This window comes from Salvelinus namaycush, chromosome 32 (genome assembly GCF_016432855.1).
Source record: "Salvelinus namaycush isolate Seneca chromosome 32, SaNama_1.0, whole genome shotgun sequence".
Taxonomy (NCBI): domain Eukaryota; kingdom Metazoa; phylum Chordata; class Actinopteri; order Salmoniformes; family Salmonidae; genus Salvelinus; species Salvelinus namaycush.
Genome location: NC_052338.1, coordinates 27,076,047 through 27,091,553, shown reverse-complemented (window position 1 = coordinate 27,091,553; position 15,507 = coordinate 27,076,047). Strand labels below are relative to the sequence as shown.

The 15,507-nt window shown below is 45.6% G+C and overlaps 1 protein-coding gene across 4 annotated transcripts in view; it reads right to left on the bottom strand.

Annotated features, from left to right (window-relative positions):
- The window catches only part of LOC120026982 (TBC1 domain family member 5-like), a 38,259-nt gene that overhangs the window by 12,165 nt on the left and 10,587 nt on the right, over positions 1 to 15,507 (bottom strand). For 3 of the 4 annotated variants that reach the window (XM_038971806.1, XM_038971805.1, XM_038971807.1), the window contains 14 exons: positions 14,485 to 14,606; positions 12,396 to 12,447; positions 12,113 to 12,221; positions 11,943 to 12,032; positions 11,738 to 11,812; positions 10,439 to 10,506; positions 10,190 to 10,292; positions 9,671 to 9,759; positions 9,506 to 9,556; positions 8,840 to 8,909; positions 5,239 to 5,411; positions 1,115 to 1,257; positions 850 to 956; positions 55 to 140 (listed from right to left, as the gene is read on the bottom strand). In XM_038971806.1, coding sequence (XP_038827734.1) covers positions 55 to 140; positions 850 to 956; positions 1,115 to 1,257; positions 5,239 to 5,411; positions 8,840 to 8,909; positions 9,506 to 9,556; positions 9,671 to 9,759; positions 10,190 to 10,292; positions 10,439 to 10,506; positions 11,738 to 11,812; positions 11,943 to 12,032; positions 12,113 to 12,221; positions 12,396 to 12,447; positions 14,485 to 14,587 — 1,319 coding nt within the window. In that variant the 5' untranslated portion in view covers positions 14,588 to 14,606. Of the gene's footprint in view, positions 1 to 54; positions 141 to 849; positions 957 to 1,114; positions 1,258 to 5,238; positions 5,412 to 8,839; positions 8,910 to 9,505; positions 9,557 to 9,670; positions 9,760 to 10,189; positions 10,293 to 10,438; positions 10,507 to 11,737; positions 11,813 to 11,934; positions 12,033 to 12,112; positions 12,222 to 12,395; positions 12,448 to 14,484; positions 14,607 to 15,507 lie in introns of those variants that run through there. The other variant, XM_038971808.1, reaches the window with a different exon arrangement.

Here is a 15,507-nt window from a genome sequence, read left to right as displayed (position 1 = left end):
TGGTTGTTACGATCATTGTCCCTCATGCTCGTGTGAGTGTGCAAGCAAGCTTACCGGGTGCTGTTGACCAGGTCTGCCCCTCTGGTCTTGTAATAGTCCAGATTCTGTTGGAACTGGTAGTTGGCCGGCCGAGGATTATTCTAAAGGAAAAGGCATTGACAGTGAATACAGCTCAGCTTAAATAGTGATAAAATAGAGACGCTGTGACAAATAGTGTTGTGTGTGTGGGTGGGTGGTCTCACATGGTCCCAGATCTCCATGTGGTTGAGCCAACTACTCTGAATACCGTCGTCATGCCACACTACGAACTAGAGGTCTTCATGGGTCCGGGTGGACCTGATATTACCCGAACCAGGTTCTGAAATTCTAACTTGTCATCTGGGTCAGGTCCTGTTTGATTGTTGTCAGGTCTCTGGCCTATGTAACTACAGCTGATAGACCTGAATGGACCCGACCACAGCGCTGCATAGCCTATAGCATATTTATTTAACTCTAATAAGGTTACTTTGACTACTAGCAGGCCTCGCCAATACACACGGAGTCAAAACCATTAAGAACACCTTTCTAATATTGTGTACTCAGAACAGACTAAATTCTTCAGGTCATGGACTCTACAAGGTGTCAAAAGTGTTCCATGTTGACTACAAAGCTTCCCACAATTGTGTCAATTTGTCTGGATGTCATTTGGGCAGTGAAGGGACATAAGTCAGGACAGCTCATAACAAACCAGAACACTGTCAGGGCAGGGCAGCGACCCTGTCGTCTTCAACACACACCTTCAGGGTGGAAAAACAACAAAGTAGAGGTGTGTGTTGCTCATGTCTCTCGGAAATGTGTGTGAGCTCTTACCTTGGGGTCTCGGAGGAACAAAGCCTTGTGTAGTAGGGTGTGGATGTCTCCTATAGGTGGGTAGTGCATTAGAAGGCCCAGACAGGTCTGGAAGTTACTCGCGATCACTGAGACAGACAGGGGAACAACACAAACAGTTAGCAGGGCTCAATGACTGACTGGCTGGCTGACTAGTTGGCTGACAGACAAGCTGGCCGACCAACCAACTTGTGTGACTGACTAACTGATTGACAGCTGATTGATGGGCAGTGAGGCAGGTCCTTACAGGCATCTCTGATGTAGAGCAGCATGGCTACGAAGACATAGTCCACCAGGTCTAGAGTGATGCTGTCAGCAAACAGGGCATCCCACACCACCAACAGGTCCTGCAGGGGGAACTCACGGCCAAACAGCAGACGCACCCAGCGACTAGAGATATACACGGATACACACAGACGCTAAACAAACGCACGCACACACATTATACAGACGGACACACACACACACAGACTAGAGAGACTGATACACACTAAACAGACGCACACCCACGCACTAAACAGATGGGCGGGCGCACACACACACACACACACACGCTAAACAGATGGGCACAAACACATTATACAGACGGACACATACAGAAGCACCCACCGACTAGAGACACAGACTGACACACACCATACATATGGACGGACGGATAAACACCATACATATGGACGGACGGACACACGGACATCATACAGACACCCGCACGCGCAGACGGAACACACGCAGACGGAACACACGCAGACGGAACACGCGCAGACGGACGCAAACACGCGCAGACGGACGCACGCACACACACGGACACAGACGGACACACACCACGCACTCACACAGACGGACGGACGGACACACACCATACAGACGGACGGACACACACCATACAGACGGACGGACACACACCATACAGACGGACGGACGGACACACACCATACAGACGGACGGACGGACACACACCATACAGACGGACGGACACACACCATACAGACGGACGGACACACACCATACAGACGGACGGACACACACCATACAGACAGACAGACGGACGGACACACACCATACAGACAGACAGACGGACACACACCATAGACAGACAGACGGACGGACACACACCATAGACAGACAGACGGACAGACACACACCATAGACAGACAGACGGACAGACACACACCATAGACAGACAGACGGACAGACACACACCACGCACGCACACAGACGGACGGACGGACACACACCATACAGACGGACGGACACACACCATACAGACGGACGGACACACACCATACAGACGGACGGACGGACGGACACACACCATACAGACAGACGGACGGACGGACACACACCATACAGACAGACGGACGGACGGACACACACCATACAGACAGACGGACACACACCATACAGACAGACGGACACACACCATACAGACAGACGGACGGACACACACCATACAGACAGACGGACGGACACACACCATACAGACAGACGGACGGACACACACCATACAGACAGACGGACGGACGGACACACACCATACAGACAGACGGACGGACAGACGGACGGACACACACCATACAGACAGACGGACACACACACCCACCATCATACAGACGGACACACACACACCATCATACAGACGGACACACACACACACACACATCATACAGACGGACACACACACACACACATCATACAGACGGACACACACATCATACAAACACACATCATACGGACACACACACACACAAACACACATCATACGGACACACACACATCATACGGACACATCATACGGACACATCATACGGACACACACACACACACACATCATACGGACACACACACACACACATCATACGGACACACACACACACACATCATACGGACACACACACACACACATCATACGGACACACACACACATCATACGGACACACACATCATACGGACACACACATCATACGGACACATCATACGGACACACACATCATACGGACACACACACACACACACACACATCATACGGACACACACACACACACACACACACATCATACGGACACACACACACACATCATACGGACACACACACACACACATCATACGGACACACACACACACACATCATACGGACACACACACACACACATCATACGGACACACACACACACACATCATACGGACACACACACACACATCATACGGACACACACACACACATCATACGGACACACACACACCATACAGAGGGACGGACAGACACACACACACCATACAGAGGGACACACACCATACAGAGGGACACACACCATACAGAGGGACACACACCATACAGAGGGACACACACCATACAGAGGGACACACACACACACACATCATACGGACACACACACACCATACAGAGGGACGGACGGACACACACACACCATACAGAGGGACACACACCATACAGAGGGACACACACACCACACAGACGGACACACACACAGACAGACGGACACACATCACACACATACAATAAAGACACGCACATTAAAACAGACACGCGCACACACATTAGACACGCGCACGCACATTAGACACGCACATTAGACACGCACATTAGACACGCACATTAGACACGCACACACACATTAGACACGCACACACACATTAGACACGCACACACACATTAGACACGCACACACACATTAAACAGACACGCACACACACACACACATCATACGGACACACACACACATCATACGGACACACACACACACACACATCATACGGACACACACACACACACACACATCATACGGACACACACACACACACACACATCATACGGACACACACACACACACACACATCATACGGACACACACACACACACATCATACGGACACACACACACACACATCATACGGACACACACACACACACATCATACGGACACACACACACACACATCATACGGACACACACACACACATCATACGGACACACACACACATCATACGGACACACACACACATCATACGGACACACACACACATCATACGGACACACACACACCATACAGAGGGACGGACAGACACACACACACCATACAGAGGGACACACACCATACAGAGGGACACACACCATACAGAGGGACACACACCATACAGAGGGACACACACACACACATCATACGGACACACACACACCATACAGAGGGACGGACGGACACACACACACCATACAGAGGGACACACACCATACAGAGGGACACACACCATACAGAGGGACACACACACCACACAGACGGACACACACACAGACAGACGGACACACATCACACACATACAATAAAGACACGCACATTAAAACAGACACGCGCACACACATTAGACACGCGCACGCACATTAGACACGCACATTAGACACGCACACGCACATTAGACACGCACACACACATTAGACACGCACACACACATTAGACACGCACACACACATTAGACACGCACACACACATTAGACACGCACACACACATCATACGGACACACACACACACACATCATACGGACACACACACACACACATCATACGGACACACACACACACACATCATACGGACACACACACACACATCATACGGACACACACACACACATCATACGGACACACACACACCATACAGAGGGACGGACAGACACACACACACCATACAGAGGGACACACACCATACAGAGGGACACACACCATACAGAGGGACACACACCATACAGAGGGACACACACACACACATCATACGGACACACACACACCATACAGAGGGACGGACGGACACACACACACCATACAGAGGGACACACACCATACAGAGGGACACACACCATACAGAGGGACACACACACCACACAGACGGACACACACACAGACAGACGGACACACATCACACACATACAATAAAGACACGCACATTAAAACAGACACGCGCACACACATTAGACACGCGCACGCACATTAGACACGCACATTAGACACGCACATTAGACACGCACACGCACATTAGACACGCACACACACATTAGACACGCACACACACATTAGACACGCACACACACATTAGACACGCACACACACATTAAACAGACACGCACACACACATTAAACAGACACGCACACACACATTAAACAGACACGCACACACACATTAAACAGACACGCACACACACATTAAACAGACACGCACACACACATTAAACAGACACGCACACACACATTAAACAGACACGACATTAAACAGACACGCACACACATTAAACAGACACGCACACACATTAAACAGACACGCACATGCACTTAGACCCAGACACACAAACACAGGTGGCGATACTCACATGCCGTATATCTGCGGGGCGATCTCCAGGCGGTTGACATGCATGTGCAGCTCCACATCGTGCTTTTTCACCAGCTGGTCCTGGATGCGGTTCACTTTGGTTACTATGGCAACAGGCGGCCCCAAGTCCTGCGGCCGGGCGAACGGCATGCTGGTCAGCATCTCCTCCTTGCCCTGAGGAGAACATCAACACGAGGTTTAGACGGCGTCGCCGACATGAGGTTTAGACGGCGTCGTCACAGCATTGGAATAACATGAAAACATGAACATAACAATGCTGGAATACGTTAGAACTAGCAACGTCATCAAAAGTGTTAGGTTTAAAAACAATTCTAATGAATGCAACAGTTGGACAATGGATAAAGATACTCCAAACTTTTTGAATTTGTTTTAAATCCATTAGGTTAAAACATTTTACTGGCACGGACAAATAATGAATAGAGTTCAGGGATTTGTGGGAATTTAAGTATTACATTTGTCAAATTTTTCTTTCTTAGAATGCACTCATACATACATTTTATAATAGTATCTTTTTTATATAAAGAAAATTATATGTGCCCGTTTTGCATCAATACACTGGGTGTATTTGCATATATGAATACGTTAACATAAAGGGGTGGAACAGGGCTGCAACCACCAAACATTTTCTCTGTCTAACCCTACCTGCTCTGTCTACCCCTACCTGCTCTGTCTAGGCCTACCTGCTGTCTAGGCCTACCTGCTCTGTCTAGGCCTACCTGCTCTGTCTAGGCCTACCTGCTCTGTCTAGGCCTACCTGCTCTGTCTAGGCCTACCTGCTCTGTCTAGGCCTACCTGCTCTGTCTAGGCCTACCTGCTCTGTCTAGGCCAGGGGTGTCAAACTCATTTCGCATCGTGGGCCACATACGGCCTAGGGAGATGTCAAGTGGGCCGGACCATTAAAATTATACCATACTCTGCTATAAATAACCAAAATATCATGTCTTTCCTTTGTTTTGGTGTAAAGAAGCACAAGAACATTAGGAAAATATTGAAATTTAATGAACTATCCTTTTACAAAACATTTCATGAAACACCTCATATTTCCTTAGACAAATGTGCAATTTACTTTTATCATTCACAAATATGCATTGCAACTGATCCCACTGATTGTACAAAGGCACAAAACTTTAATTGGTACTGAAAAATATAGTAATGCACTTTAAGATTAAATGAGACTTTTAAAGAAAGGAATTTTTAAACCACTTACACATACGCATATAAAATCTAAATGTAATCCCTGCGTACACCTTACAAACTAAGGAGAGTGATTTTAAATGTGTAATGAAGAAAGTGTTCGCCTGTCCTGTAAATCTGTAAACTTCATACATGAAACATACATACACATACAATACATACTGAAAATTTATGGAGTTGTATGAACAGTAGAATTCCATCACACAACTTTTGTTTTGAAGCTGCTGACTAACATTAAAGTGCACATTTTTTAAATCACCACAGTAAGGATTCATCTTCACAGAGCTGTATTCTTTCAATGCAAACAGTATCTAAGGCAGCATTTTAAAGGTGTTAGTCTAGTCTGGACTTGTATTTGTTCCTGAAACTTGGCATCTTTTGGCCTGTACAAGTGCATCAACACCAGGTGTCATGTCCTGACTAGCTGTCACTTTCAGAATGTCATTTAAGTGCTTGTTTGTGAGCCTTGAACGCATTTTTGTTTTATTGATATTCATCACTGAGAAAATTTGTTCACAAAGGTAGGTTGTCCCAAACATGCACAACATTTTAGCAGCCAGGGCTGTTAATTTGGGGTACCCTGGTAGTAGATACTGATAAAATCTGTCCAGACCTACAGAGGCAAATTTGCCCTTCAAATCTGCATCACACTGGTAGCTGGCTTTTACCGCTGCTTCACTGACTTCTCGGCTCTGGATGAAAGTTGACTGCTGTTTCCTCAGACCCGCCAGCAATTCGTTAATCTTATCTCTTCTCAGTTGTCCTTGCAAGCCGTCATATTTTTCGCTGTGATGAGTCTCGTAGTGGCGTCGAATATTATATTCCTTCAATACCGAAACTTGTTGCAAACACACCAAGCACGAAGGTTTTCCGTGCATCTCTGTAAATAAATAGGACGTGGTCCATTTTTCTTTGAAAATTCTACACTCCTTATCTACTTTTCTCCGTTTGGATAACGACATTTTGGCTAATGAGGGTGTAGCGGAGAGGTAGAGACCAAGGTATTAACAACGTCGTAACAAGCAGCAGATGGCGCATTGATACCGTCTGCTGTTTTCAGTCTGTCTCAGTGATGCGGCTTGTCTTCTACTCTGATGGAAAGAGTGCGCCCCTTAGCGGATAATCCATGAATTGCAGCGAATTAAAAATATTAATTCCATGTCTTTTATGCATTTTTTCCACTTTCAAATTATCCTGCGGGCCTGATCGAACCTCCTTGGGGGCCGGTTCCGGCCCGCGGGCCGTATGTTTGACACCCCTGGTCTAGGCCTACCTGCTGTCTACCCCTACCTGCTGTCTACCCCTACCTGCTGTCTACCCCTACCTGCTGTCTACCCCTACCTGCTGTCTACCCCTACCTGCTGTCTACCCCTACCTGCTGTCTACCCCTACCTGCTGTCTACCCTACCTGCTCTGTCTAGGCCTACCTGCACTCACCTGCTCTGTCTAGGCCTACCTGCTGTCTACCCTACCTGCTCTGTCTAGGTCTACCTGCACTCATCTGCTCTGTCTAGGCCTACCTGCTCTGTCTACCCTACCTGCTCTGTCTAGGCCTACTTGCTCTGTCTAGGCCTACCTGCTCTGTCTAGGCCTACCTGCTCTGTCTAGGCCTACCTGCTCTGTCTAGGCCTACCTGCTCTGTCTAGGCCTACCTGCTCTGTCTAGGCCTACCTGCTCTGTCTAGGCCTACCTAGACATTACTCCAGTGTTAATTTGCTAAATTGTAATTAATTCACCACTATGGCCTATTTATTGCCTTACCTCCTTACTTAATTTGCACACTGTATACAGATTTTTCTATTGTGTTATTAACTGTATGTTTGTTTATCCCATGTGTAACTGTTGTTGTTTGTGTCACACTGCTTTGCTTTATCTTGGCCAGGTCGCAGTTGTAAATGAGAACTTGTTCTCAACTGGCCTACCTGGTTTTAAATAAAGGTGAAATAAAATGTAAAAAATAATTACTGTTGTTGTGTATCAATAGCAGGATACCCTCAGATTAAAAATCAACACGCCTGGCTCCAGATCTATTAATACTCTACATTGTTTGTGAGATCAGACATAATATCATTATAATCTGAGTGTTCATTTTCGGAAGTTGCTTTCATTTCAGGGCATTTAAATTTGTAAATCTGTCAACTGTATTAAATGATAATTATTCTCTATTCCGCAAAAAAGGAACAACCACCAAAATAAAAGTTCTCTCTTCTCTTTCTTGTGATACAAGTGTCGAGACAATGTGTTAAATCCCTAACAAAGCTTCAGCATTCTTATAGATGCAACGTAAAGAAAATGTATTCCATTGAGCTCATTTAAGCCACTGGCGGAGTGTTTGACAGGTGAGTGTTACAACTAAAGAGAATATTACCAGGAGTACTACTACTGACCCTTCTGACTTCCCTCTGGAAGCTGGAGAACCAGGCTTCTGCTGTCTCCATCAGCTGGGAAAACATGGCACTGCACAACAAAGACACAAAGAGGAGAATTGTCTCATGTTAGAAGTCTCTCTGACTTGTCCATATTATTACCACCACCTAGGACAGGGAGGGGTAACTTTGATGGGGGTGGGGGCCACAAAAAAACAGAAATCATCATGAGGCCCCCCCGCGAGCAAAATATTTTAGCAGCCCCCCTCGTGAAAGCGAAGATAAAAACAAAATGTGTGTTTAAGTTAATTTCATTCAGTTCTACACATTTTGCCATAGGGTTGAGGTAAATGATGATCAATGGACCCCACCCATAATTCAAGTTTGGTAAGTTAGTCAAGCAGCCAGCTATCTAATCAAAAAACATTTAGCTGACACTTGCTAATTTAGTGACTGTGGATGCACAACCAAATTTCAAAATTGCACCTTGTGTATTGTACTATTCTAACTCTCAATAGTATGTTGAGACCCTGACTGAGTTCCTAAAATATATATTTATATAAAAATAATAATAATAATTATTATTATAATAAAATAGTGAAATTAGTCCACGGGCCGACAAAAGGGGGGCAGGTTGGCCATCCCTGACCTAGGATGTGAAGAATATGGAATGAATATTTAACTCACTAGGCATCATGCTCCTGGAACATAGGATTCAGTAGAGACATCATCTCCTCACTGTGGACCAGAGACAAAAGCATTAGATCAACACAGACCAGTTTGGAGGAATGGACAGGATAGGGTTAAACTGAAGGGAAGTCGATGTGGAGGAGGAGTGCAGGTGTGACTGACCTGGGGTGGGCGGTCTCGCTGGCGTGCTGAAAGGCCTGATAGTCACAATGTAGGACGAACACAATAGGAGCCAACAACTCATGCATTCCCTGCAGAAAGAGAGGGGGATAGAGAGAGTGAGAGAGCACGAGACAGCGCGCGCGAGAGAGAGACAGCGCGTGCGAGAGAGAGAGACAGCGCGCGAGAGAGCACGAACATGGCCCGTTTCTCTCAGCGTGATGCATGAGGTGTGTTATCTGTATTGCGAGAGAGAGGAGCGAGAGAGCGCGAATGGCCTGTTTCTTTCAGGGTGATGCATGAGGTGTGTTATCACTATTGACCGGTATCATTAAACTTCATTACCCAGTGGCTAGACGTGTGTCACTTCCTGTTAGAACACTGACTGGTCATCGTCCTCTCACCGTCTGTAGCACTATGAAGACAGTACACTGTCTAGTCTATGGGGTGCATTAGCCTGCCTAGTGGCATATCTAACACAGTGTGTGCCTCTAGAAATCTTAACTAATGCTGGAATGGTACCTGTTTGTACAGTAACTGCTCATTCTCTCGGGCGTAACAGAACAAGATGTCTGTCAGCTTGGTCCTTACGTCCTCCTCTTGGAAGTAACGCATCTCAGGAAACCTACAGACAGAATAGAGAGAAGAGAAGAGGGGGAGAGAGGAGAGATGGTGTTTATTTCAGAGGTGTACAGTAGATATGAGAATGACAGTCTGTTAAACCTTTAAATACAGCTCTGGTTAACAGTTAAGATGTTAAATCAGACTCACGTTCTCATAACGTCCTGTTTGATCATCCCTCTCAACTCGTTGTCCTGGAAGAACTTGTTCCACAGGCTCTGGACAGGAGGGAGGAGAACACAGTGACATATTTTTGATAGCCTTTAGCCGACCAGTTTTGATAGCCTTTAGCCGCACCCTCATCCTACTACTCCTCTGTTCCTCGGGTGATGTGGAGGTAAACCCAGGCACTGCATGTCCCCAGGCACCCTCATTTGTTGACTTCTGTGATCGAAAAAGCCTTGGTTTCATGCATGTCAACATCAGAAGCCTCCTCCCTAAGTTTGTTTTACTCACTGCTTTAGCACACTCTGCCAACCCTGATGTCCTTGCCGTGTCTGAATCCTGGCTTAGGAAGGCCACCAAAAATTCTGAGATTTCCATACCCAACTATAACACTTTCCGTCAAGATAGAACTGCCAAAGGGGGAGGAGTTGCAATCTACTGCAGAGATAGCCTGCAAAGTTCTGTCATACTTTCCAGGTCTATGCCCAAACAGTTCGAACTTCTAATTTTAAAAATTAATCTCTCCAGAAATAAGTCTCTCACTGCTACCGACCCCCCTCAGCTCCCAGCTGTGCCCTGGACACCATCTGTGAATTGATCGCCCCCCACCTAGCTTCAGAGTTTGTTCTGTTAGGTGACATGTTGTACACGGTTCCCATTCCCCATTGGGGTCAATACAAGGACATATAGGTAAATTACAAAATAAAGGAAACCCCAACATAAAGTGTCTTAATAGGGTGTTGGGCCACAACGAGCCGGAACAGCTTTAATGCATCTAGATTCTACAAGTGTCTGGACCTATATCGTAGAGATATGACACCATTCGTCCACGAGAAATGTTGATGGAGGTGGAAAACATAAGTGTTCAATTGGGTTGAGATCTGGTGACTCAGATGGCCACGGCATATGGCTTACATAGTTTTCATGCTCAACAAACCATTCAGGCACATCTTGTGCCATGTGGGTTGGGGCATTGTCATCCTATGGGGGCATAGCCATGGTTCGCTAAATAATATCCAGCATTTTATTGACCTTAAACATGATGGGATGTTAATTGCTTAGTTAACTCAGGAAACACACCTGTGTGGAAGCAATCTACTTTATATCCGGCTTTACATTATTTTGTCAGTTACCTGTATACATATCATCATAAAGGTATTATAATAAGTAGGTATTTACAACAGGGACACCCCCTTAGTCCTGTGATAGAGTTATTTAGATGTTTACATTCCCACTGTTCTGGATAAAGAGTTGTATCTAGAGAGACTATGAGGCTACACCTACCCCCTCGTCCTGTGAGAGTGGGTTGTTGACCACCAAGTCCTGCTGGCCTGCAGCCTTACGGGGGTTGGTGATGTGCTGAGAGGAGGAGAGGTGGTCAGTGGCTGGCACACACACAGACAGAGTAAAAAGTAGGAGTTGATGCTCACCCAAACGAGCAGGCACAGGAACAAGTGAACGCATGACACAAACACACACACCAACTCACTGTCTCTTTGATCTTCTCGTACTGGGATCGTAACTCCTTGGTCTTGTTGATCCATTGACTCTTATCTTCAGGAAGGACCTCCAGGTACAACTAGAAGACAACACACAGGACTCACATGGTAGAACTACCTTCAGACACCCAAGAGCCATGTTTGTCTGTGACTGATTTACCTTCCAGCACACACTGCGGAATCGGCTGCTCCGCAATCGACCGTTGATGCCTGCCTGCCGGATCCTGGTCAGGTAATTACTGTTCAGAAACAAGTCATCCCATTCTTTCCTTTAGAGGGAGGGCAGTAATGAGAGAGATGAGAAGAGGTTTTAGTGAGTTTTCAGCCCTCTCCAATTTGATTTAATCTAATATGGAATAAGCAGAGAATTAGATCTGGCTGTGACGTGGACCAAAACATAAATCACAGACACACACACACACACACACACACACACACATTACCTGTAGGAGAGGAAAGTGGACTCAGACAAAGTGCTACTATCCAGAGATCCTCCTGTTAAACACACATTTTATGAAAAGCATTAAACATGCAGCCACTAGAAGGCGCTATAGACACCAATGATGTGGAACAGTGAAGCTCAGCTCCAACATAATGGATGTTTGAATACTTGATCAATGCACCCTTTTCTGACGAAGGCATGTTTTCTTATAAACTCAGCAAAAACAGAAACGTCCCTTTTTCAGGACCCTGTCTTTCAAAGAGAATTCGTGAAATCCAAATAACTTCTCAGATCTTCATTGTAAAGGGTTTATCTTTTAAATGATGTCAGATACATGTATTTACAAGAATGTTTAATATAACGAATGGTGTATTTAGAATGTTAGCTCTCTGCAGTTTCACTGGATGTTGGCCTGGTGGGACGTTAGCGTCTCACCTACCATAGAGAAGTTAAACACCGTTTCCCATGATTGTTCAATGACCCATAAACAATTAAATGAACATGCACCTGTGGAACGGTCGTTAAGACACTAATAGCTTACAGACGGTAGGCAATTAAGGTCACAGTTATGAAAACTTAGGACACTAAAGAGGCCTTTCTACTGACTCTGAAAAACAAAAAGAAAGATGCCCAGGGTCCCTGCTCATCTGTGTGAACGTGCCTTAGGCATGCTGCAAGCAGGCATGAGGACTGCAGATGTGGACAAGGCAATACATTGCAAGGTCCATACTGTGAAACGCCTAAGACAGCGCTACAGGGAGACAGAACGGACAGCTGATCGTCCTCGCAGTTGCAGACCACATGTAACACCTGCACAGGATCGGTACATTCAAACATCACACCTGCGGGACAGGTACAGGATGGCAACAACTGCCCGAGTTACACCAGGAACGAAAAATCCCTCCATCAGTGCTCAGACTCTCAGCATATTGTGGACAGAGGCTGGAATGAGGGCTTGTAGGCCTGTTGTCTGGTGAGGACCTGCCTTACATCATCGGCAACGTCGTCTCTTATGGGGACAAACCCACCGTCGCTGGACCAGACAGGACTGGCAAAAAGTGCTCTTCACTGACAAGTCGTGGTTTTGTCTCACCAGGGGTGATTCACGTTTATCGTTGAAGGAATGAGCGTTACACCGAGGCCTGTACTCTGGAGCGGGATCGATTTGGAGGTGGAGGGTCCGTCATCGTCTGGGGCGGTGTGTCACAGCATCATCGGACTGAGCTTGTTGTCATTGCAGGCAATCTCAACGCTGTACGTTACAGGAAAGACATCCTCCTCCCTCATGTGGTACCCTTCCTGCAGGCTCATCTTGACATGACCTCCAGCATAACATTTCCACCAGCCATATTGCTCGTTCTGTGCATGATTTCCTGCAAGACAGGAATGTCAGTGTTCTGCCATGGCCAGCGAAGAGCCCAGATCTCAATCCCATTGAGCACGTCTGGGGACCTGTTGGGTCGGAGGGTGAGGGCTAGGGCCATTCCCCCCAGAAATGTCCGGAAACTTGCAGGTGCCTTTGTGGAAGAGTGGGGTAACATCTCACAGCAAGAACTGGCAAATCTGGTGCAGTCCATGAGGAGGAGATGCACTGCAGTACTTAATGCAGCTGGTGGCCACACCAGATACTTACTTACTTTTGATTTTGACCCCCTCTTTGTTCAGAGACACATTATTCAATTTCTGTTAGTCACATGTCTGTGGAACTTGATCAGTTTATGTCTCAGTTGTTGAATCTTGTTATGTTCATACAAATATTTACACATGTTAAGTTTGCTGAAAATAAACACAGTTGACAGTGAGAGGACGTTTCTTTTTCTGCTGAGTTTACAATGTAGAAAAAAGTAAAAATAAAGAAAAGCCCTTGAATGTGTAGGTGTGTCCAAACTTGAGTGGTACTGTATATATTTTACTAATCTATACTAGGTGTCATATCGATATACTATCATACAGAAGTAACTATCGACTTTTCCCCACATTACTAGATATTAACTTTTCATATTCAGAAGAGCTTAATTAAGCCTCCGAGATGATAAGACTTATAACATGTTAATAAATCCTTAATGAATGGGTTGTAAATGTCGACTCACCACGGCTGAGATTCCGGTTTAAGTTGTGGAGCGGGTCAAAACCAGTCTCCTGCTCTCCCTCTGGCTGGAGAGGGTGGTGGGTCTCAAAGTTAGGGTGCTGCATGACCACCACCCAACAGAACCTGTGATGAGAACAACAGGAGGGGTTAGAACTACCCGTGTACCACAGAACAAGAACGAGAGTAGGATGCAGGGATTTTTCTACCATAGAAAGCCTTGGGCAGGCCGCCTAAGCGGTTTTCGGTACCGACAAACAATCCAAAACAGTCCAAACAAACAAAAAAACGCTTTGTGTAAACTTAAACGACTAAAACTAGATAAAGTATGTAGAAAAGATTATAGACCTACAGTATAGCATTTTGATAAAAATAATCTTTGAGCACTAATAGTCATCAAAATAAAATCTAGACAGTCAGGGAATAGAACTTTACCAAAACGATTTAATAGTATTGATTTTGTTAAACGGAAATTTCACAATTTCTCAGCTTCAGCACCAGCCCAACATCAACATATGTGAAATGGCACGTTTCTATATTTTGTAGTAAAAAATATAAAAGAAAGTTAAGTGTTTCCAATGACATCAACCAATTAGTAGGCAATGCCTACTCACAATTGGTCAAAAATCACATGATGCACACTGATGATGTCATTAAAAACACTTATCTTCCTCCATCTTTTCTACTACATACATAAAAACGCATCATTTTCACATATGTTGAGCTGGTGCTGGAGATGACTATGAAGTTGAATACTTGTGAAGTTTCCCTTTGAGCAAAAGAACACAGCATTAGCTATGGCAAAATGCATAGAACTGCAGGAAATTATCTTTACAAATTATTTCAGCTCCATGGCAGAATGTGTAGAATCCCTGGAAATTAGCTTTAAAACTGCTACATTTTCTGTCAGCTGAATGGCAAAATGTCAGGTGAATGGCAAAACCTTAAAACTGCAAAAATACATCTCTGCTCCAAGGAGAAACTGAGAATTGCAGGAAATTTGTTTAAAAATGCTAAAACACCAAGA